General features: G+C 39.3%; 1 protein-coding gene across 1 annotated transcript in view; it reads right to left on the reverse strand.

Moving 5' to 3' along the window:
* The window catches only part of pold1 (polymerase (DNA directed), delta 1, catalytic subunit), a 109,888-nt gene that overhangs the window by 16,426 nt on the left and 71,408 nt on the right, over positions 1-22,054 (reverse strand). The window contains exons 18-24 of the mRNA XM_043679658.2: positions 20,418-20,513; positions 18,486-18,623; positions 14,555-14,730; positions 13,144-13,296; positions 7,508-7,610; positions 2,938-3,070; positions 2,101-2,214 (exon numbers count right to left, since the gene is read on the reverse strand). Coding sequence (XP_043535593.1) covers positions 2,101-2,214; positions 2,938-3,070; positions 7,508-7,610; positions 13,144-13,296; positions 14,555-14,730; positions 18,486-18,623; positions 20,418-20,513 — 913 coding nt within the window. The remainder of the gene's footprint in view (positions 1-2,100; positions 2,215-2,937; positions 3,071-7,507; positions 7,611-13,143; positions 13,297-14,554; positions 14,731-18,485; positions 18,624-20,417; positions 20,514-22,054) is intronic.

Consider the following 22,054-nt stretch of genomic DNA (forward strand, 5'->3'; position numbering starts at 1 on the left):
GTAACATGTACTTGCCAAATCCATGAAGCAGTGATCAGGCAATCGACATCCTGGTTACTGATTATAATTGATGCTAGAATGAGACAAGTCAAGGAAAACCACTGATCTATCTTTTGTTCTGTGATCTACTTATTCCATTTCTTTCCTGACACCAATCGTTCACTATACACACCATTGATTCTAACACTTCCAAAGCTACATCTGGCAGGGTTTCTGAAAATTTCCTTAATTGTCAACATAATAATTTCAGAATATTACCTTGAAATTAAATATGCACAGATGACATTTGCCTTATGCCGGGACTGTGATTTTTTTTGGTTGCAGAAAAAAATAGAAATCCAGGGATATTGCATTTAAGCTTAGTTTCTTGTTATTTATTAAGTGACACTAAATAAACAGGGGTCTGGAGAGATCATGGAGGCTCAACATTAGCCACAGCTACGACAGAGCACCAGTCAGCAATTAAGTCATCAAACTGAAGTAACAACGTTCTTCAATTCAACTCTGGGTTAAGTACTTGTCACACTGGCACAAGGAGATTTTTTAAAAACACATTCATGGTATGTGGGCATCACTGGTTAGGCCTGCAATTACTGCCCATTCATTGCTGTCCTCAAGTTGGTGGTGGTGAACTGCCTTCTTGAACTGCTGAAGGTAGCCCCACAATGCTGTTCAGGAAGGAGTTCTAGGATTTTGATCCAGCAACTGAAGCAAAGGCAACTTATTTCAAAGTGGCTTGGATGGGAGCTTGTGAGTAGTGGTACTCCCATGCATCGTCTGCCCTCATCATTCTAAATGGTCATGGTCCTGGATTCAGAAGATGTTGTCTAAGGACCTTGAGTGAATTTCTGCAATACATCTTGTAGATAGTATACACTGCTACTAGTGAAGGAAGCAGATGTTTGTGAATACAATGCCAATCAAGTGGGCTGTTTTATCCTGGATTGTGTCAAGCTTCTTGAATGTTGTTGGAGCTGCACTCATCCAGGCAAGTGGAATGTATTCCATCACACTTCTGATTTGTGCCTTGTAGATGGTAGACAAGCTCTGGGGAGTCAGGCTGTGAGTTACTCACTGCGAGATTCTTAGCCTCTGACCTCTGTTGTAGACACAGTATTTATATAGCTAGTCCAGTTCAGGTTGTGGTTAATGGCACTCCAGGATGCTTACAGTGAGCAAGTCAGTAATGGTAATGCCACTGAGTATCAGGAGGAGATGCTTAGGTTGTCTCTTATTGAAGATGTTAATTTCCTGGCATTTTGTGGCATAAATGTTACTTATCACTTATTAGTCCAAACCTGGATATTGTCCAGGCCTTGATACATTTGCACACGGACCAAATCCTGCAAGTTATGCAGAAAGGGGACATTGTTGATTCTTCAATCAAGGGACTAAATTTCGAGCAACGGCTACAAAAAGCAGAACTCCTCAACCTTTAGAGAAGATAAAGTAAGGCAACCTTTAATAACCTACTAACAGATTGTTTGTGGAGGTTGCATGCCATTCAGCACATTCTGGAGTTGAATGCATCAAAAAGTACTCACTTTGTCTACTTGTTATCAGATAATTAAAATCAATTCAACTAACAACTTTTGGAAGTCTGACTGATGACTCATACTTCAAAACCTTGATTTTAGGACTCCCTCATTCAAAATCCACCTCTATAAAAAGAAAGTCTGATAGCTCCAGTCCCTCCCTGATCCTATATTTTTAAATTACTGTCCAGCATCTGTAATCTTTTAAAGTTGTAATATGCAGGTCTAAAATAGGATTTGATTTAGGCAGAAGACAATAAGATTAATTAATGGATGAAGAACTTGGACTCGCTTCCCACTCTACCACCCAAGTTCACATGCATCCAGAGATGTTCTCCTCTAATTGAAGGACCCCCACATTATACCAAACTGTCAATTCACCATCTAAAAAGATGGATAGTTGTACTGTACTTTTCAACTTCTTTACAGTAGAGGGGACAACCTTCATATTATACCATCCAAAACGGTCCAAGGGGAGAAAGACCACTGAGATAAGATTTAACAGGTCTCAGAGACACAAAACACCAAGGTCTTTTTTAGAAATCAATTACTTACGCTCCCTTACCATTATCATTAAGCACAGCTTTGCATCCTATGCATGTGCTTCTTTTCTTTGCAAAGGCCATGAGCCCACCCACCTTTGATGTCAGTACAGTCTTGCATCTTGTGTGTTCTCCCTCTAGAATAAAAAACAATTACCGTTGAAATCAACACCCTCAAAAACTTAGTCAGGAGTACCTACAGCGAGCTTCTTCCAAATACAATCTTCATTTATGAACATCTTTCCTTAAAAGTTGCGGCTAAATACACAAACCCAGTCTACAGTGAATTAGCTGGATGAGCAGCATTTGCTTCTTTATGTGCAAGTGCTCAAGGCAAAAAATTTTTAAAGTCATTGTTCCTACTTTTGACCAATCTACATAATTTCAGTGGAAGTGACCATATGTGAATTCCACATAAGAACAGATTAAGTTAGACTTCAACTCCTCAGTTGAACAGCTTGATAATAGACAGTATCTGAGCTCACAAACAAAAGGAACTACCTGAACCAGGTACAGTGTGTACCATAAACCACATCCAACATTACTTAGTGCCTTTAGGAACAAAAAGATGGGTTTCCTTGATTTCACATTAGGTGTCATCCAAGGAAAGCAAGTAGAAGAAAAAAAATCATCAAGGGCATAACTGTCTTAGCACTTCTGCAGAGGGTAGGGATTATAAAAGAAAACAGGCTTAAATCAACAATCAAAATAAGGATGTATATGCTTCAGATTCACACTAAACCATTTATGTTTGGTGGTTCATTTCTAACAATGAATAAAACACTTGACACTGAACATAATTCTATGCCAGAAAGATATGGCCAATAATACTAATAATTCCAAGGTTTAAGTTCACTCACTCAGGAGCACAGCTTCGGCCTTTGTCTCGCCTAAGATGGGCTCGAAAATTCGCAGTAATGGTTTTGCAAGTTGCTGCTCCAGATAATACTGCGTATCAATTGGAATGTTGTTCTCCAAAACATAGATTGGATCCTTGAGGGAGAGAAATGGGAAGGAATAAAGGATCATAATAAATTGGAAAGAAAATTCTACAACAGAGAGCTTGAAATAAAATAAATCATTGGCCAATTCTTGGGAAGAAGCAACTACTCCAATTTTTTTAAAACTATGAACAGTCTCCACATTTCTGGTTGGGACTTCCAATCTTCTTCAGAAATGTGCAAAGTTCCTAATATCCAACTATTCCCTTGTAATGCAGGATAGTAAAGGGACACTAAATCACCTCACTTTTTTATGACAACAGTAGCCATATTCTGTTAAGAGTATAAATGTCATAAAGTTGAAGTTAATGGTGTAATGTCCAGTGTTTTACAGAAAACCATTTTCAAAAATAACAGCTGTAATTATTATTTCATGATCAGCATTTACTTGTTTACTGCGCAACCCCCCTTTCACTCCACCACACATGCTTATCCTCGTTCCCTCAGCTGCTGACTGTTCTTTTCCCTCCTTCACATCTTGATATATTCAGACCTTCTCTCAACCTCATGAAAAAGTTCAGTCCCACCAGCCCCACAACAATACCGATGACTCTTCTGACATCGGCTTGACAGACAGGAGCCAAGAATTCCAAAGAATGAGGGGGGGGTTGTACACCATCATCTTGGGTGAAGAGGGTAGCGTCATTGAGAATTATCATGGGGTTAATAGTAAGGGAATAAGAACTAGTTGGGAAAATTAACTGGCTCTAGAATAGATTCAAAGTTCATTGTCCAACCGAATAGAACAGACTAGTTCAGGACCCACAGAACCTCCTTCACTAAATGATTTCTACTTAAAGGCTGGTGCAGAGGACGAGATCCACAATGGCAATAAATTTGCAGACAGCTTTTGAGAGTAGCAATGCAGATGGTGCTCAAGTATTTAGCAGTTAACTTAATTCTGGACTTTCAGGGTCTCTCTGTCACACACAAGACTTCATAATATTCACCACCCCTTGCCGAGAAAAGTACAATTGTAACAGTGATACTCGAAGTGGGGTGCCATCCAGAATAAAACTCAATCAGTGCACTGTTAATGATCTTAGTAATCACTTGGTTCGTATCAGCCAACTATGGCCCCTTTTGTTCAAACTGCAAGATAAACGGTGCAAGGGTCCGTGTGCATGGGGTGGGTTACTCTTCGGAGGGGTGGTGTAGACTTGTTGGGCCGAAGGGCCTTTTCCCACACTATAGGGATTCTAATTAAAAAAAGCTACACTGCAACAATTCAGAAATGTTATTTCAACACCTTGTCTGTCAGTTCTATCAACAAACCTGAACAGTATCATCACCTCAAAATTCCTCAAGTTACAAACCACCAAATCAGAAATAAATTGTCCTTTGACAGCCACCTGTAGTTGCAAATTCTTGTAATTCATTACATGCCACTATTGTGGGTTAAAGGAGCAAGACCAATATCACATTTTCAGAAGAACCAGCCATGATTCTACTGAATGGAAGCGAAAGTTTGAAGGCCCAAATGGCCTACCCCCTTGTTCCTAGGTCTTATGATCTTATCTTTAGCTTACGTACACACTGTCCAGCAGGAGATGCCAGAAAGGAGATCCTAGGATGGAATCCCCATCCCCACCAAGCCCAAAAGACACTTGGGCTAATTTCTACCCAAATAAGAATAGCTCTATCTACACAGATAGAGTCATAGAATCATAGATTGGACACAGACCCTTTGGTCCAACTAGTCCACACCCATCATGCTCCCAAACTAAACTAGTCCCATTTGCCTGCATCTGGCCTATATCTGTCCAAACCTTTCCTATTCATGTCCTTATCCAAATGTCTTTTAAATGTTGTAACTGTAGCTGCATCCACAACTTTCACTGGCAGTTCATTCCACACACAGACCATGCTCTGGGTAAAAAAGGGTCCCTCATGTTCTTTTTAAAACTTTCCCCTCGCCTAAAAAATATGCCCTTCACTTTTGAACTCCCCCACCCTCAGGAAAAGATCCTTGCTATTCACCTCACCTTATACTCATTATGATTTTATAAACCTCTATATGGTCACCCCTCAACCTCCTACATTCCAGTAAAAGTCACCCCAGGCTATCCAGCCTATTTTTCTAACTTAAACCCTCATTCCCATCAACATCATGGTAAATCTTTTCTGACCCTCCTCCAATTTATTATCTTTCCTATAGCAGGGCAACCAGACCTCACACAGTACTCCAAAGAGGCGTTACCAATGTTCTGTAGAACCTCAATGTGATGTCCCAATTCCTATACTCAGATGTCTGAGCAATGAAGCCAAACAAGCCAAACACTTTCTTAACCACCCTGTCTATTGTATTTTTATCTCATTGTAATTATGATAACATTTTTCACAACATGAATGTTCTTCTCTCAACAGCTCAGAAAGGTTATGAAATTAAACCTTTAAAAGTCCGTAACGAACATAATTGTGTTGCAATAATACCATACCGTTGTGATTCTTCTGCACAAATCCTTAAGCAGCTGTTAAATACATTTCTTTTTAAAAAAGTTTGGGAAGGTTTTGTGTGAAAGGAATGAAGGAATTTCCGTTGTCTCAATCCAGCTACCAATTGACATAAACCCTCAGTACGAGATTGACTGGCAAGCTCACCGAGTAACTAATGTAAGTATGAATTGGGAAGTGAAAAATTCCAGAGGATGGCCATTCTTCTGAAAACTGAGCATGAGGATCAAATAGGGCAAAGCAGACAGAACTACTAATTCAAAAATTGCTCATTTCTTTGTCATAGGTCCTAGCTTGTTGCAGTGGACAACAAACAACAGTTCCTTTGTGGTTTGCTTGCTGGGTGCAGATACTTTGCCTTATTAGGTTCAATTATTATGTGCATCCCCCTGTACTATTGTAGGATGGGAAACACACCTGATACAACAACACCAACACCAAAACCACTGAACTTTCTCTTTGAGCTGAGGAAGTTAAGCGATTAATTAAACATGTTCAGAAAATAAGGAAATACTTTCACAAAACTGAGAAAAGAGAACAAGTGCTCAAAGGCTCACTTCCCCAAGCACTGCGTAGCTGATACCACAATGGGGAGGGTTCCCAAAAACGCTCTCAGAAGACACTGTCATTAATTTCAACTTCTCTAGCGTGCACTCTAAATACTATTATGTTTCTTTTTGAAAAGGTGGACAGGTGGAAACAGGATAAAATCTTAGACTGCATGTTTAGGTGATTGACTCTACTGCCCTCATTAGCAATGCGGATGGAGCACTACAGGATGATCATATTGAAATAATTTTACCTAGCCTCTCTATTGCAAAGGGAACTATTGTTCATAGGTGAAATATAAGCATGGGTGGGGAAAAATGAGGCAAAATACCTGCCTGCCATCTGTCAGCCTCTGATGAAAAATATGGCACGTATATCAACTTGAACAAGTGAGGACCAAGCACGCTGCAAAGTCCTCTATGGATAAGCACCCATCAACTGTTGAAAACATACTTCTGGAACCATGGAACCCTACTCCCAGGGGAAAACGAAAATGACTTGCATACTTAAAAAAGTCAATTACTCTGGGTACACTTTATATAGTTTCCACAATTGCCTGCTTTGCTTGCAGCTCCCTCTGCATTTCCCAATGTCAAAAAGCTGTGGAATTAGAAAATGAAATTTAAAAAAAAAGGACAAAATGACAACCGGACAACATAAAGATTAAAAATAACTAATGCACCTTAAGTGTAAGAACAAGGCACAAGCTAGACATTCCACAGCAATCACCTCATCTGCTCATCACACAAAACCTCCAATGCTCAAGAATTAGATTGCATACTTGCCACTTGGCTGGAGAGGTACAGCTACAACACTTCCTATAACATATCAGCATCTAGAATTTTGTTTATCAGTCCCTGTATCTGCCTCTGTACCTATATCTACATACTGCAGCAATTACAAAGCACCACACACCAGTGAAATGCACACCACCAACTCATATAGGTGAATATATTAGCACCAACTTACCTGCAATCTCTACAATCAAGATAAAGTAGCAGCATTGTGGGAACACTATCACCTTAAAGATCTCTCTAAAATTGAACTGAACAATAATTAACATTCCTCTACTGCCAACACCAGTAAAACAGATTATCTGGTCATCACCCTATTACTTTTTAATTGGATCTTGCCCAGTGTATGCGGCAAACTATTTCCTGCATTACAATGGTGATTTAGGTTTGAATGTAAATGATTGGCTGGAAGTACTTTGGGACCTCAGGAAATAAAAAATACCTTCCATTCTTATTGTTAATCGCCATAATCCTGGAATTCCATACCCAAAACTATCATAGGTCTCCATTACCAAAGAGACGTAATCAATCAAGGTGAAAGCATTTAAGCTCAGAGGAAAATCTACAAATTGGTAACAGATAAGACTTAGTCAGCGGCAAGCAAATTTTGAAATAAAATTAAACATTTCTACCTCAGACTTCATGTAGGCTGCTACACCTTTTGCAGCACGGATGATGACATAGGGTACCCGGTCTCCAAGATTCGGTGCGCTGCCTGCATCTCGCTTTCGCATCCTGTATGGCATAGATAAGAATGGATCAAACACATAGTTGCAAAAAATTTTCCAGTCGAGTATTTGTTAATTCCAGTCAATTATTTCAAATATTAAATCAATTGAATTAACTGAATTGATTTAATCAATTCATTAAATCAGATTCAAGAAGGCAGCTCACCACCTTCTCAAGGGTAAACAGGGATGGGCTATCAATGCTGGCCAGCCAGTGACACCCAAATCCCACAAATAAAAAAAAAAATTGTGATTCACCAATTGAACTCTGGGGACTTGGTAATTACTAGGCTCGATAACACTCCATTATGGTGGAACAAACATAGTGACCAGAAAAAAATGCTTCAATCAACATTATTACAAGTGAAAACATTTTCATTCCAAGAATAATGCCAAGCACAACAATGCCTTTACAAAGTATGATTGCCAAGCTGATGAAAATAAGATTACGTCTGCATACGTGAGAGACTCCAGTTTGACAATTTATGAAGTAATTGCAGATTAATTGGTTGAACGTGAGCTCCTCACACAGTCTAGAGTTGCAGAAAATGGTGTGAAGATATATATTCTATATTTAATGGCACAACTGCATTTCAATGGTCAAGATAATGAGTATTTCAATATTATGTTATTTGAATTAAATGAAAACTACAGATATTTTCTTTTGTTACTAAATAGCTCTTCATCCTCACTGATTTAAAAGTGGAGGTCTCAGTATTAGGTGAAGACAAGACTGCATTTTGTACAATGATCCGTAACTGGATCCTAGGGACTGTGGAACAGAACTTGGTTGCCAGATACAATTATTTGTAAGGAAGTCCCTGAAAACGCTTATACTGAGGATATAAGTAGTATACCAGAAACAGGGATAAATCAGGAAATGGAAGGGAAGGAGAAACGCTGAAAAAAATCACAATCACAAGGAAACTCTACTGAACAAATTACTGAAGCTACAGACTAACATGTCTCCAGATCCAGAAGGACTTCATCTGAGGGACGTAAAATAGTGGTTAGTGAGATAACGGACCATAAGATATAGGAGCAGAATTAGGCCATTCGGCCCATCAAGTTTGCTCCACCACTCTATCATGGCTGATACTTTTCTAACCCCATTCTCTTGCCTTCAACCCGTAACTCTTAATCTCCCTACTAATCAAAAACCTATCACGGTCTTAAATACGCTCACTGACTTGACCAACACTGCAGCAGCAAGTTCCAGATTCACCATCCTCTGCTGGGAGAAACTCATTTCAGTTCTAAACAGTTGTCCCTTTCACTATGAACTGTGCCCTCAGGTCCTATTTTCTTCTACTGGTCAAAATATCTTCTCCACATGCATTCGATCCGGATCTCTCAGTGTTCTGTAAATTTCAATGAGATCCCCACCATCCTCCTCCTAATCTCCATTGAGTACAAACCATAGAGTCCTCAACTGTGTGACAAGCCCTTCAACTCCAGGATCATTCTTGTAAATCTCCTCTAGGCTCCCTCCAACACATCCTTCCAGATACTGAGCCCAAAACTGTTCTCAATATTTCAAACGTGGTCTGACCAGAGCCTTATATAGCTTCAGTAGTGCATCTCTGCTCTTGTATTCTAGCCCTCTTGAAATGAATGCCACCATTACATTTGCCTCCCTACATGCCAATGAAGCTGTATATTCATCTTAAGAGAATCCTGAAATAGGACGTCCAACTTCCCCTTTCCCCATTTAGAAAAGTCCACACACCTCTATTCTTCCTACCAAAATGCATAACCCTACACTTTCCCACAATGTGTTCCATCTGCCACTTCTTTGCCTTTTTGCTTAGCCTGTCCAAGTCCTTCTGCACCTCCTTGCTCCTCAATACTACCTGCCTCTCCACCTATCTTTGTGTCATTTGCAAACTTAGCAAAAATGCCCTTAGTTTCTTCGTCCAGACCGTTAATGTATAACGCAAATAGTCATCATCCCAACACTGCTCCCCTGCAGACTTGACTAGTTGCCATCCTGATTTCTATTCTCTACCTTCTGCCAGTCATCCAATTTCTATCCATGCCACTATTGTAGCCCGAACCACCATGGGCTCTTATCTTATTTAGCAGCTACGTGTGTGGCACCTTGTCAAAGACCTTATGCTAAACTAAATAGAACACGTCCACTGGCTCTCCGTGGTCTAATGTGCTTGTTACCACCTCAAAGAATTGATGCATTAGCTTTAATTTCCAAAACTCCCTTGATTTGGGGTCAAACCATCAGATTAGAAGATAGCAAATGGAACTCTTTATTCAAAAAGGAGGAAAACAGAAAGCAGGAAGCTACACAGCAGTTAATGTAATATCTTCTCTTCTTCGCCTCCCCCCCCAATCCCATAGCAGTATGAACGAGAGCAGCAATCAGGCTCATCAAACCTGGGAGGCATAATGCATCAATCCAACCATCTTTCCAACAGGAAGAGTAGCACTGTAGTCAGGAGCAGTATTCTAGTTGCAGTAAACAAAAATAACAAAAAAAAACTGCAGATACTGGAAATCAGAATAAAACCAGAAATTGCTGGGAAAACTCAGCAGATCTGACTGCATCAGTGGAGAAAACGCAGAGCTAATGTTTCAGCGACTCTTCTTCAGAACATAGTCTTGGCTTGCATTAATAAAATTAAACTCGAAGTTAAACCTAACAGAGAGTATAAGATTCAATTCCAGGTCTGTACCAAGCTACACGGTTTCATCTAGAGCGGTTACTAAGACACCATGATGAGGGAAATGGAATTGGGAGTGAGAATGCAGAGGAAACAAAAAGAAAACTTAGTTCAATTCTTAATGACAGAAAATGTATTTGGAATAGTAAATGAGGAAAAGCTTACACCTGAGGTGACTTGCAACAAGATCTTTTTGAAGCACATTCTAGCAAAAGTCAGAAATTCAAGAGATTTGGTTAGACACAAAGGAATGCAATGGGCACTCTAAAGCAACAACAGCTTTGAAGTTTTAGAAATGTTCCCCTAGGTTGGTGGCTCATTCAAATACAAAGTGTGAGGAAGCGCCCTAAATCTACTTTGCAAGTCATAGACTGAAGGGAATCTCATTCAAATTGAACCTTAAAATAAACCTTGCGATTATGTGAGAACAAAAGAGAGAAAAAATTGAACAGTGTCAATGACACTAAAAATAGATTAGTCTTGATTACAACGATCACCCACTACCCACAAAGAAGCCACAACTGTGTAAAGGAAAGTCCCATAATCCTTTGCGTGGGTCTGAATAATTCTAAAATAAGACATTATTGCCCGAACACCTGCATCAGGCATGAGCAGAAAAGAGCAAGGGCGTTGAGATTGGGCAAGGCTATTAACGATGCGTGACCTCTGCACCTTTTTTTTTAAATTTTATATCAACATAATCACTGAACTGCATCCATGCAACCCCCCCCACCGCCTCTGCGAGTGAGGATGAGTGCATTGCTTCAACAGATCTACATAGAATGCTGATATGCATTCTGTTCTTTGATTGGGGAAACCTTTACCAATGGTATCAAACCTTTTCTAAAACAAAACTAAAGAAATACAGGGAACAAAATAGATCATTTAGACCACTGTGCCAGCTGTTAATTTTGCCATTCTCTGTATTAACTTCCCAAATTTATGAACAAAGACAGATAGGAAAGACATTCCAGTCCATCCAACTCATCCCACACAACTGTTAAACCTTAAGTGTCACAGTTTATGCACTCTCCACCCAACCAGGAACTGAGAGATTTGGGGGGGGAGTTTCAGAATTTTGACCCAGCAACATTCAAAGAATGGCAATGCATGTCCAGATTGGAATACATTTGAAACTTGAAAAATTTACAGCGGATGGTTCACCAGTGCACATGTTGTCTTTATATTTCCCAAAAGCAGAAACTGCTGGTTTTGGAAGAGCTAGTGAAGAAGCCTTGCTCCAATGCAACCTTAAAGATAGTGCACACAGTGGCCATGAAACACTGGCCATTACTGTATGTGGTGACTTACTATATGTAACTGGTCATCATGTTTGTCAATGCAACAGTTACTGAGATTTAAAGCATTATATTGTGTCTAATATACTTGGAAGTAGATTGGAGAGATGCGTTAAGGAATCATACAAGCCTTTCTATTTGAATATATTTTCTCTACAAATATAGGCATGGATATTTCAATTTTTCCCTCCCTCTCACCATCGTCAAGCGTGGCTTGATATTAAAAAAATATTAAAGGTCGCTTCAGTCACAGGAAATCTGAGCAATTTTATCTCAAAGCAACTTTTTTTTTGTATTTTGCGCAACGACTTCTGGTCTTGCAGCTGCAGTGTGGCCCAGCCTCAAGTTGCTATTTTCACATTTCCTGCAAGACACAGGTCAACGATTCCGACTCCTCATTGGAAACAAAACATAACACATTTCCAAATGAGTATTCCCACTCTGTACTGCAGTATTAACAAAATCTGCCTGAACTTTTCAAAATGAAAATATAATTTTGATAACTTGGTAGGAGGTTCAAAGCCCAATAGAAATTCATTCCAAAGCATCCAAAGGCATTCCACTCTCCAACACACTCAATTCCTCACATATACATACAGGACCACTCTTCAGACAACTAGATTTCAGCAGTTATTTTCACAGTCACTTCAGAAATCTTCAAAGCATTTCTTCAGGTAAGAAAATGTACTCAGGAAATCAACACTTGCTTGAATCACTTAAGGATCAATTCAAGCTCTGAAGTTACTTCAGAAACGAAAAGGAAAGAACTTTTGCACAAATAACCTAAGAATGTTCCAGAATTCATTGTAGTATTTTTTTTTCCCCAAGAGTAGTAAGTCACTGTTGAGAGAAGAAGATGGAAACTAGTTTGTATGGAACTAGGTTCCAAAATCAGTCATGACAGTGGCCAAATAATCTGTGACGTCAGTTTAACGGATAAACTCCCTTGCTCCCCTTCAGAGTACCATGGGATCTATTGAGTGCACAGGAGACAGTCGATGAAGATTCAGTTCGACTTCTTATCCAGATGGCAGCACCTCCAACAATGCAGCATGCCCCCATAACACAATGAAATATTAGCTTAGATGATGGGCTCGGCTCAAGTCCCTTGGGTGGGACTTGAAGTCACAACTGTCTGACTCAGAAGCAAGAGCGCCATTCACTGAGTCACAACTGACAATCATACCAGGCATCAAGTTTTGAGCAGATGAGCAGCACCGAATTTGCTGTTCTCATGCAGGACGATTTCACTGTGGCTCGGGAGAAAATAAGAGCATTATTCTTACGCCTTAACACTTCCTGGTGAGAAAGATATGCAGATGGATGCTATTATTGAACTGAACTGGATTTGGCTGCCTGCACAGGCCTGCTGGCAATTTCCATGTAGCTTCATACATTAATAAAGGCTACTTTAGTGAGGTACCAGAGGATTGCCAACACTTGTGAAACCAGATTCTAGCAAATCTTTAAATTTGGAAGAGAACTGGTAATGAAAGAGTGGGTGTGGAAGGCGGAGGGGGGCAAGAGGAAGAGAAATCTTAAGAGAAGACAGAGATCAACTTACCTTTCTGCTAGCTCCACATGGGCCTGTTTCCCTGCATACTCATCAGCCGTCCTTGTGAGCTCCTTTGTAATCACAAGTTGTGAGGTGTCGATCCTATTACACAGCAAATCGGAGATAACCTCTTTTGCATGCTCAACTGCTCCTGATGGATCCCTTTTACAGAGTAAAAGCATAGCCAATGAAACCCTGCAATGTATTTTGCCCCTTTTAACAAATTGATGAATTAGAAACATATAAATTAAAGCTCAGGAATATGCCGTTTGGCCTTTGGAGTCTGTTCCATGTTTTGCTTGTTAATCCCCATTCAGGCATCTCTTTCAGGCAATATGGTGGCACTCTGAGTCACAAACATCTCTGGTAGTGTCTATCTCTTGGTTGGGGGCAGGACAAGAGTAGAAGGACAAAATCCGACCAAACTCTGCAGTGATAGAGATACCTTAAGCATTGCAAAACCTTCCAAATCTTTCTGAAATAGCAAGCTTGTTCAAAGCTTTGGGTCATTAATTGCAGGCATCGCTTACCGCTTAACATTCTGAATATCAATCATAGAGCTAATTATGGTTCAGATTAATTTGGGTTTTCAGGTCTAATCAGATTGTTTTATACCCTAACTGCCAAGAGATTTTTAAAAGGCCACTGAAGACTTAGCATACACAAACTAAGAAAACCTGTTTTATCTTATCCATGGACGACACGGTGGCTCAGTGGTTAGCACTGCTGCCTCACAGCACCAGGGTCCCAGGTTCTATCCCAGCCTCGGGTGACTGTGTGGAGTTTGCACATTCTCCCCATGTCTGCATGGGTTTCCTTTGGTGCTCCGGTTTCCTCCCTCAGTCCAAAGATGTGCAGGTCAGGTGAACTACACATACTAAATTGCCCATAGTGTTAGGTGCTTTAGTCGGAGGGAAATGGGTCTGGTGGGTTACTCTTCGGAGGGTCGGTGTGGACTTGTTGGGCTGATGGGCCTGTTTCCACACTGCAGGGAATCTAATCTAATCTAATCAAGCTAATGCAACATTCTGATCAAACACCAACTTCAAAATTTAACCAAAGTGTCAGCATTTGGCTGAATGAAGCACAGATTTAAGGAATGAACGAGAACCAGTTCTAATTTCTTAGGAAAATATTTTTTAAAACTGCGTTGTTTGGAAGCTCTCTCAATTTCTAATTATATAAAATTTAATATAGGATTACTGCATCCCCATCCAGCCTTCTGCAGTGGATTCAATCTTCATATTTGTAGATAAAAGGATAATGTGTCTAATGACTATCTTATCAATCTTCAATTGATCCTTTCTTCAGGTCTCATATTTCATTAGTGTATACAACCAGCATAACCAAAATCAGCGGAGAAGTAAATCTTCCAAACTGAGATTGATTAAAATAGAAAATAAGACAGTTTCATAACTACCTGTCAATTAAAATCTTCTGAAGACAAGTATTGATCAGGTTGGCTACCAGTGGGCAATTATCCCTTCTCACCGTCTCTATACCCTTGCAATCCATCTTATCATGGGTATTTGGGTTGGAGGAAAAATACAATCCAGCGTAGCGCTTCTTGTTGATCAGCAGATATGGGAAATACACCTAAAATATAGATTTGTAGAAATATGATCTGTCACCATCTGCCAAAAGGGAAAGGGTTAGCCATACTAATTTCTCCTATGGAAGGATCAATCTTATCATCTTTGACACACTACAAACACGACATTCACTGACACCAATTCCTCCTTTCCCTTTCCCAGACATTACTTCAGCCTGAATCAGACATTTGAACTAGGGTCTTATGTCACGAACAAGCTCAGACCTCATAAAAACGAGCAACAACATATATTTATGCAGCATCTTGAAATACTCCACGGTGTTTTACAGGAGTATTAATGGACACAATTTGACACCAAGTCATATAAGGAGCTTTCCAAGGAGTGTAGATGATCAAAAGTTTGGTCAGCAATAGGGTTTTAATGGCAATCTTAAAACCAGAATGAAAGGTAGAGAGATGGACAGGTTTAGGAAACAATTTCTAGAACTTAGCAAAGATTGTATGATTAAAAATAAGGGGTGCTCAACAGGCGAGAGTTAGAAATATGGAAATATCTGAAGATTGTAGGGCTGGAGAAGTTAGGAAAGTAGAGAGATGCAAAGGATGAGTGTTTTAAAACAGAGATAGAGTCATAGAGATGTACAACATGGATATAGACCCTTCGGTCCAACCCATCCATGCAGACCAGATATCCCAACCCAATCTAGTCCCACCTGCCAGCGCCCGGCCCATATCCCTCCAAACCCTTCCTATTCATATATATCCATCCAAATGCCTCTTAAATGTTGCAATTGTACCAGCCTCCACCACATCCTCCGGCAGCTCAATCCTTACACGTACCACCCTCTGCATGAAAAAGTTGCCCCTTAGGTCTCTTTTATATCTTTCCCTTCTCACCCTAAACCTATGCCATCTAGTTCTGGACTCCCCGACCCCAGGGAAAAGACTTTGTCTATTTATCCTATCCATGCCCCTCAATTTTGTAAACCTCTATAAGGTCACCTCTCAGCCTCCGATGCTCCAGGGAAAACAGCCCCAGCCTGTTCAGCTTCTCGTAGCTCAGATCCTCCAACCCTGGCAACATCCTTGTAAATCTTTTCTGAACTCTTTCAAGTTTCACAACATCTTTCCGATAGGAAGACCAGAATTGCACACAATATTCCAACAGTGGCCTAACCAATGTCTTGTACAGCCGCAACATGATCTCCCAACTCCTGTACTCAATACTCTGACCAACAAAGGAAAGTATACCAAACGCCTTCTTCACTATCCTATCTACCTGCGACTCCACTTTCAAGGAGCTATGAACCTGCATTCCAAGGTTTCTTTGTTCAGCAACACTCCCCAAGACCTTACCATTAAGTGTATAAGTCCTGCTATGATTTGCTTTCCTAAAATGCAGCACCGCACATTTATGTGAATTAAATTCCATCTGCCACTTCTCAGCCCATTGGCCCATCTGGTCTAGATCCTGTTGTAATCCGAGGTAACTCTCTTCGCTGTCCACTACACCTCCAATTTTGGTGTCATCTGCAAACTTACTAAGTGCTTAAGTAGAAGCCAATGTAGGTCAACAAGTTGATTCAGTACAAGTTAGGGCACAGATAACAGAGTTTTGGACGTTCTCAAGTTTTACAGAGGGCCCAAAGTGGATGCGCAACACTTCTGCCCAACCAAATCTTTAATGCCTTTTTACATCTAGATCTGACTACTCCAACCTTTTCCTTGTTGGTCTTCTATACAACACTCCTCACACGTATCCAAAATTCTGAAGCACGCATCTTACTCCAAACAATACCTTATCTGCACTCCTGTTCTCCAGTTTTAAAATCCTTCTCTGTAAATCCTTGTATGGTCTCATAAATTCACGCATTCACCTTCAACCACTTCCCTCCAGACACTGTACTTTCAATTCGGTAATCTTCTATGCAACCTTGCTGAATTGTCAGCTGCTTGGGCCTCTCTCTGATTTCCTTTTACCTCTTCATCTCTTTCATACTTCAGGGTCTTAAAACCCATCTCTTCAATTGAGTTCTTCCCACTCTCTTTCTTCCTAATGAAGTGCACTGGAGCATTTATATTAAAAATAAAACTCCATATAAATGTATTGCATTGTTTCAATAATGCACCTGACCTAACTGCAGAGACAGTGCAATTCAGCTTTTGGAAGGTCAAGACATGTATACTTGTATACCTGTATTCCTTATTTACTTGCCTGTTCTGTTTGACATTTTAGATCATGTTTTGGAATGGGCTCTTCACAGCATTGATAACAGACATCAGTATGTTCATGGAAACTTGAATTCAAGTCTTGTATTTAGCCCTTAAGATTTCATGGCATGATCTATTTGAACAACTAAATTTTAAGAAAACTCATGCATTTAGATAGTGTCTATCGTGAACTCAGGACATCACAAAGTCAGTTAAACATTGTGAAGCGCAATCATATATGACAGCCAATTTGAATGCAGTAAAGTGTTGCACACATCAGTAAGAATGCTTTATGTCAATAAGGGATAAATAGTGGCTAGGAGATCAGATAGAACTCTAATTTTTTTTCTTCAAAATGGGCTAAATGGTCCTTGGCATAAGCAAAAGGAGCAAAAGACCATTTAGCCCTTTCAAGTCTACTCTATCATTTAATGGGTTCATGGCAGATATTCTACTTCAACACTATTCTTTTGCAGTATCAGTTTCCCTTCATGTTTTTAATGTAGAGGAGTCTACTGATCTTAAAAATATTCAACACTGAATTCCGCACCCCCCCCCCCCTCCAAACCAAAGCTCCATGTGCAGACAATTCCAAAGATTCACTACGTTAATTGAAAAAAATTCCTCTCATCTAAATCCGAAATGGCCTGCCCTTTATTCTGATATTGTGCCTACTGGTTATAGACTGAGAAACACTGCTCTCTCTCTCGTCCTGCCACCCCCATCAGAAGATAAACTTCTTGCATCTATCGTTTTGAGCCCTGAAAACATTCTGTTTCAATGAGATCATGCCTGCTCCATTTCTCCTTTCCATACGGGATACTCCCTCCTACATCCCCACCAAGGGCCCAGTCAGCTATCTGTTTAAAGGTTCTGCACTTTGGTCGAGACATCATTGGTGCATCACTCTCTCAGTATCATACCAGGTGATAACTTTAGGCACCGAGAGTGGAATTTAAACTCAAATGCTTTTGACTCAAAAGAACTATGTTAACAATCATGCCACGGCTGACAGAAACTGGCACATACATATGCTGATGTCATAAGAGATTCTTAACTAACAAAAACTTTCTCCTCAAATTGTGGCCACTAAAGCATGAGCTACACTTCAAAGAAGAAAAAGGTATGACTTCGGCAGAGGGAAAGAAAAATTAGATTTTTGAACTAGTATTATTATTTTCATGTTTGACATTTTTTAAAATGTATCAATAAATGAAATTACTTCAAATTTAAAAGAATCTCAATAGTTTTATGAAAGAACTTTATGAATGTCAAACAAGCATAAATGTCTACCCTATTTTAAGCTGTAAGTGCAAAACAGCTCAAGGACCATATCTATAATACTGAATTAAGTTTTATATTTGATTTGGCATTGAGTGAAATCAATCTAAACCTCTTTTTAAAAATGGATCCAAATTTGGTCATAAACTGCGAAATAGAGGAAATCGAGTCTGCACACCCAAAGGACAAATCTCTAAGAATCTGCATTTAAACTGGGATGGACCCAAATCCATTATATTCTTAGACTCCTCTCTTCCATTTTACCAAATCAAGTTCAACAAAACTTCATACTAGATTTTCCATTTACCTTTTCAAACTCCAGTTTAATGGGAGGAGTGAAGTGACTTGAAACCCATTCGGCTGCCTCCCGACCCAAAGCCATGCTTTCTTCCACAGTCTCGGCTCCCAGTTTACACATGACAGAATCCGTATCACCGTAAATTACCTAATTAAAAATAAATTAGGAACTAGAATAAAACAGAAAAAAATCCCTCTGATGATACAGTAGATATATAAAATGCTGCAGCACCAAGCCAAAGAAGGTCCTGTGTTATACTACTGATTTGTCAATCCCCACTTTCTTATTCTTCCTGCCCTTTACAGTAATTGTTTTCCTCCCCACTTTTTCCCCCTCCTCTCCTTTGCTGTTGTTGCACGAACTGCTTTCATACTTCTTCCTTCTTACTGTGCAATTCTCATTCTATTATTGGAGGTAACAACCTAGTTACCTGAATAAGAACTGGTAGCAGATAAGATTGTTGAAAGCTGCATAACATAATTCACACGAGTAAACTCTGTAACCTCCAACTTTTCAAACTGATTGCCTGGATAGGCCTCAAGTCCTACAATTTGAGAATTTAACAGTAAGTTAGAATACATCCAGCAGAAGATTGCTAATGTTCAAGGACACCCTATATTTAATATTGCTTTGAGGACTTAAGTTTTGAAGGACTGTTGAAAAAATAATTTATTTCAAGTCTCGTGGAAATATCTGGAGTGGTTCCTTTAAAGGAGGTCATTAAAACTTCATTGCAGACATTCGCAATTTTTTAAAAATAAAGTATCCAAGAAACCACATGGCTGGTCATAAATGCTTGCTTTGTTATAAGGCTTATGCCCGAAACATCAACTTTCCTACTCCTCAGATGTTGCATGATTTGCTGTTCCTTTCCAGCACCAGATCTTTCGACTCTCCAGCATCCGTAGTCCTCACTTTCTCCTTGTTGTAGATCCTATTGGGGATGTTTTTGATCATGAATTGCCTTGGAAAGCTCTTGTTTTATCTAGCTAAGTTGGAGGAAAGCCAGCTAAGAACCAATTGAATTGGGTGTAAGCTTGCTTGCAGTAAGACATGCAGTTAATCTCCTCCATTTCTGAAAAGAATGCCCTCCTGATCAGCTCAGTAAAGGAGCAGGGAGTATGAGTGAGTAGAAAAAGTTGTCTTAGTCAACAGAAACAACAATTTAACAAAGGGCCTTCTAGTCTTTTTGATTTGGTTCTGTACCAAATAATGTTTTTACTCCGTATCATCAAAATGCTTTGTGTTATATTCAAATTAGGATTAAAAGAATATCTCGCCATTGTATTTCCTGAGCAAGCTGTGTCTGCAAGACTTTAGTGTCGAACACACATGATTAGTGACTTGACAACACAAACCAGACATCCCTACTTTACCTTTTTGCCTTCAAAAACCAATCTTTGTGAGGAAATCTAATTCTTCCCTCCTTCCCTGAAGGGTGTTTGTTTGCATGCCTGTTTCATTTAGGGCAATAAGCATTTATATTTTAAATATTAGGTTAACTAGTAGGTGAGTAATTTAACCAATTATTGCACCCTTATTTAGGTTGTGATGATAATTGAGCTAATTCTGATGGGTAGTTTTTTTTAAAATCTGATATGGGTAAGTTATCTAATTGATCATCTAACTAGAGAGAGTTTTTTTGTAATGTTGCAACTAGCATTGTGGCATTACAGTGACAATGCATTCTTCCAGGCTCTGTTGCAACAAGAAAGTAATGCAAAGGATGAATGTGTGGTAACTAATATGTTTACTCCACTTTAACAGTGGAAGGTGAGGGAGGAAGCTGAGGCTGTGGTGAATTTAAAATATGCAAATACCTGAATTGACTAGATGGTTAAAGGTAGTCTTTTCCAAGAGAATATCATGTCCCAACTACAATGTTCCTGATGCACATGTTAGCATTGCGGTCCTTTAGGTAGAAAATGGACCAATTCTTACCTTAGCATCTGCTTTGTAGCCATTTGCAATGGTGTACTTTGATTCAACAAGCTGCTTAGTTTTCTCAATCATTTGTCGACCAAATCCAGTAACGCTCTGGAAAAAAATGTTAGCATTCAGCTTTAAATTCCTTTGCATGATAAGAGCGTGAATTACTCCGAGAAATGAACAGTTGACAAAGGATAACCAGATTTAAAATTAGAGTTTGTTTTTTAAATCATTAAGATATAAGATGTGCTGGGGAATATTATACACTCCATCTTGGATATCAAGTATCAATAGTAAGCACTCATAACTTGAACGTTAAGATGGAAAATAAAACTTTCTCTGCTGCTGCACTATCATCCTCCCCAAACTTGCACCTAATCAAAGCTGATTTATAATGATTTCATTTCTGATATGTTTTTAACTTACGCATTTTGAAAAGGACAAGAGCAAAGAGCAATGCCAAGTATGCAGCATACGTGAACTCTCAGAAATGTTTTGATTAGCTGTCTTGTGCAAAAAACGTATGACCAAAATATATGGAGTCAGAGACCAAGTAACACAAGTGATCTAAAGGTGACCACAAAACTGAAACTGAAGGTAGGTATTATGGAAAATTTCTCAAACAGACAGAAAATGAGAAGTGGTGTCCCACACTGGTTGGTGTTGGAAATACTGTTGTTTTTCATTTAGCATAAATGATTTTGGCTTAGAAATTAGAGAAATGCTATTTGAAATTCATAAATATAAAATTGGGAAGAAAGGTATAACTCGCATTGTAACTCATTACCTGATTACAGAAATATATACGAACTATTGAATCAGAAGCAAGCCATTTAGCCCCTCAAACCTGCACTGCCAACAAGATCAAGGCGATTTGATTGTAATCTCAAACCATATTCCTATCCATGCTTGATAATTTTTCAATCTTTGCCTAACAAAATTTTATGTATCTCTGCCTTAGGAATATTCGAGGACTCTGCTTCCATCTTTTCTGAAAGAGTTCCAAAGAATCATGACCCGCTGAGAAAAATGGGTGACCCAAGATTTTTAAACACAGACTCTGGTTCTCAGTTCTCCCACAAGAGGAAACACCTGCTCGGCATGTATTTTACCAAGGATACTGTGACAATACTGTCATTTTAAAAAGGTTATCTTGTCCTTTTTTTTTTGAAGAGAGGTCATAAAGGCAGAGATGTCAAACAGTTTAGTTTAAGAATGGAAGGGGAGTGGCCAGTTCTTCCAGGTCAAGTTTTTTCTTATTTGGTTTAGCTGTAGCAGTCACAAGATGCGAGATTGCAGGAGAGTTGCAAGCTTCAATAAAGAATTCCTCTGACTATCTTCTGAAATCTCTATGGATGTTTTTCCCTTCTGCCTGTAAGGATGTGTTTGAATTTACCTTTTTGCCAAGGGGTATAATTATGGGCTGTTATTGTATTGGAACAGTTAATTAGTAATAGCTACTGTATTGGGTCAGTTAAGTTTTCCAACAGTTGTTATTAAAATTCATTTTTCTTTTATTCATGTTTCAACTGTTGCATTTAAATGACCACACAAAGCCAGATGATTTGACCAGTTACATCACACCTGCCTTTAAAATCAGATAAAGTTAGGGTCTAGGCTACCTTAAAATATTTTTGAGGGTGTCTGGC

The sequence above is a fragment of the Chiloscyllium plagiosum genome, unplaced genomic scaffold, assembly GCF_037043375.1.
Source record: "Chiloscyllium plagiosum isolate Xiang-an unplaced genomic scaffold, Cpla_swu_hap1 HiC_scaffold_33, whole genome shotgun sequence".
Classification (NCBI taxonomy): Eukaryota; Metazoa; Chordata; class Chondrichthyes; order Orectolobiformes; family Hemiscylliidae; genus Chiloscyllium; species Chiloscyllium plagiosum.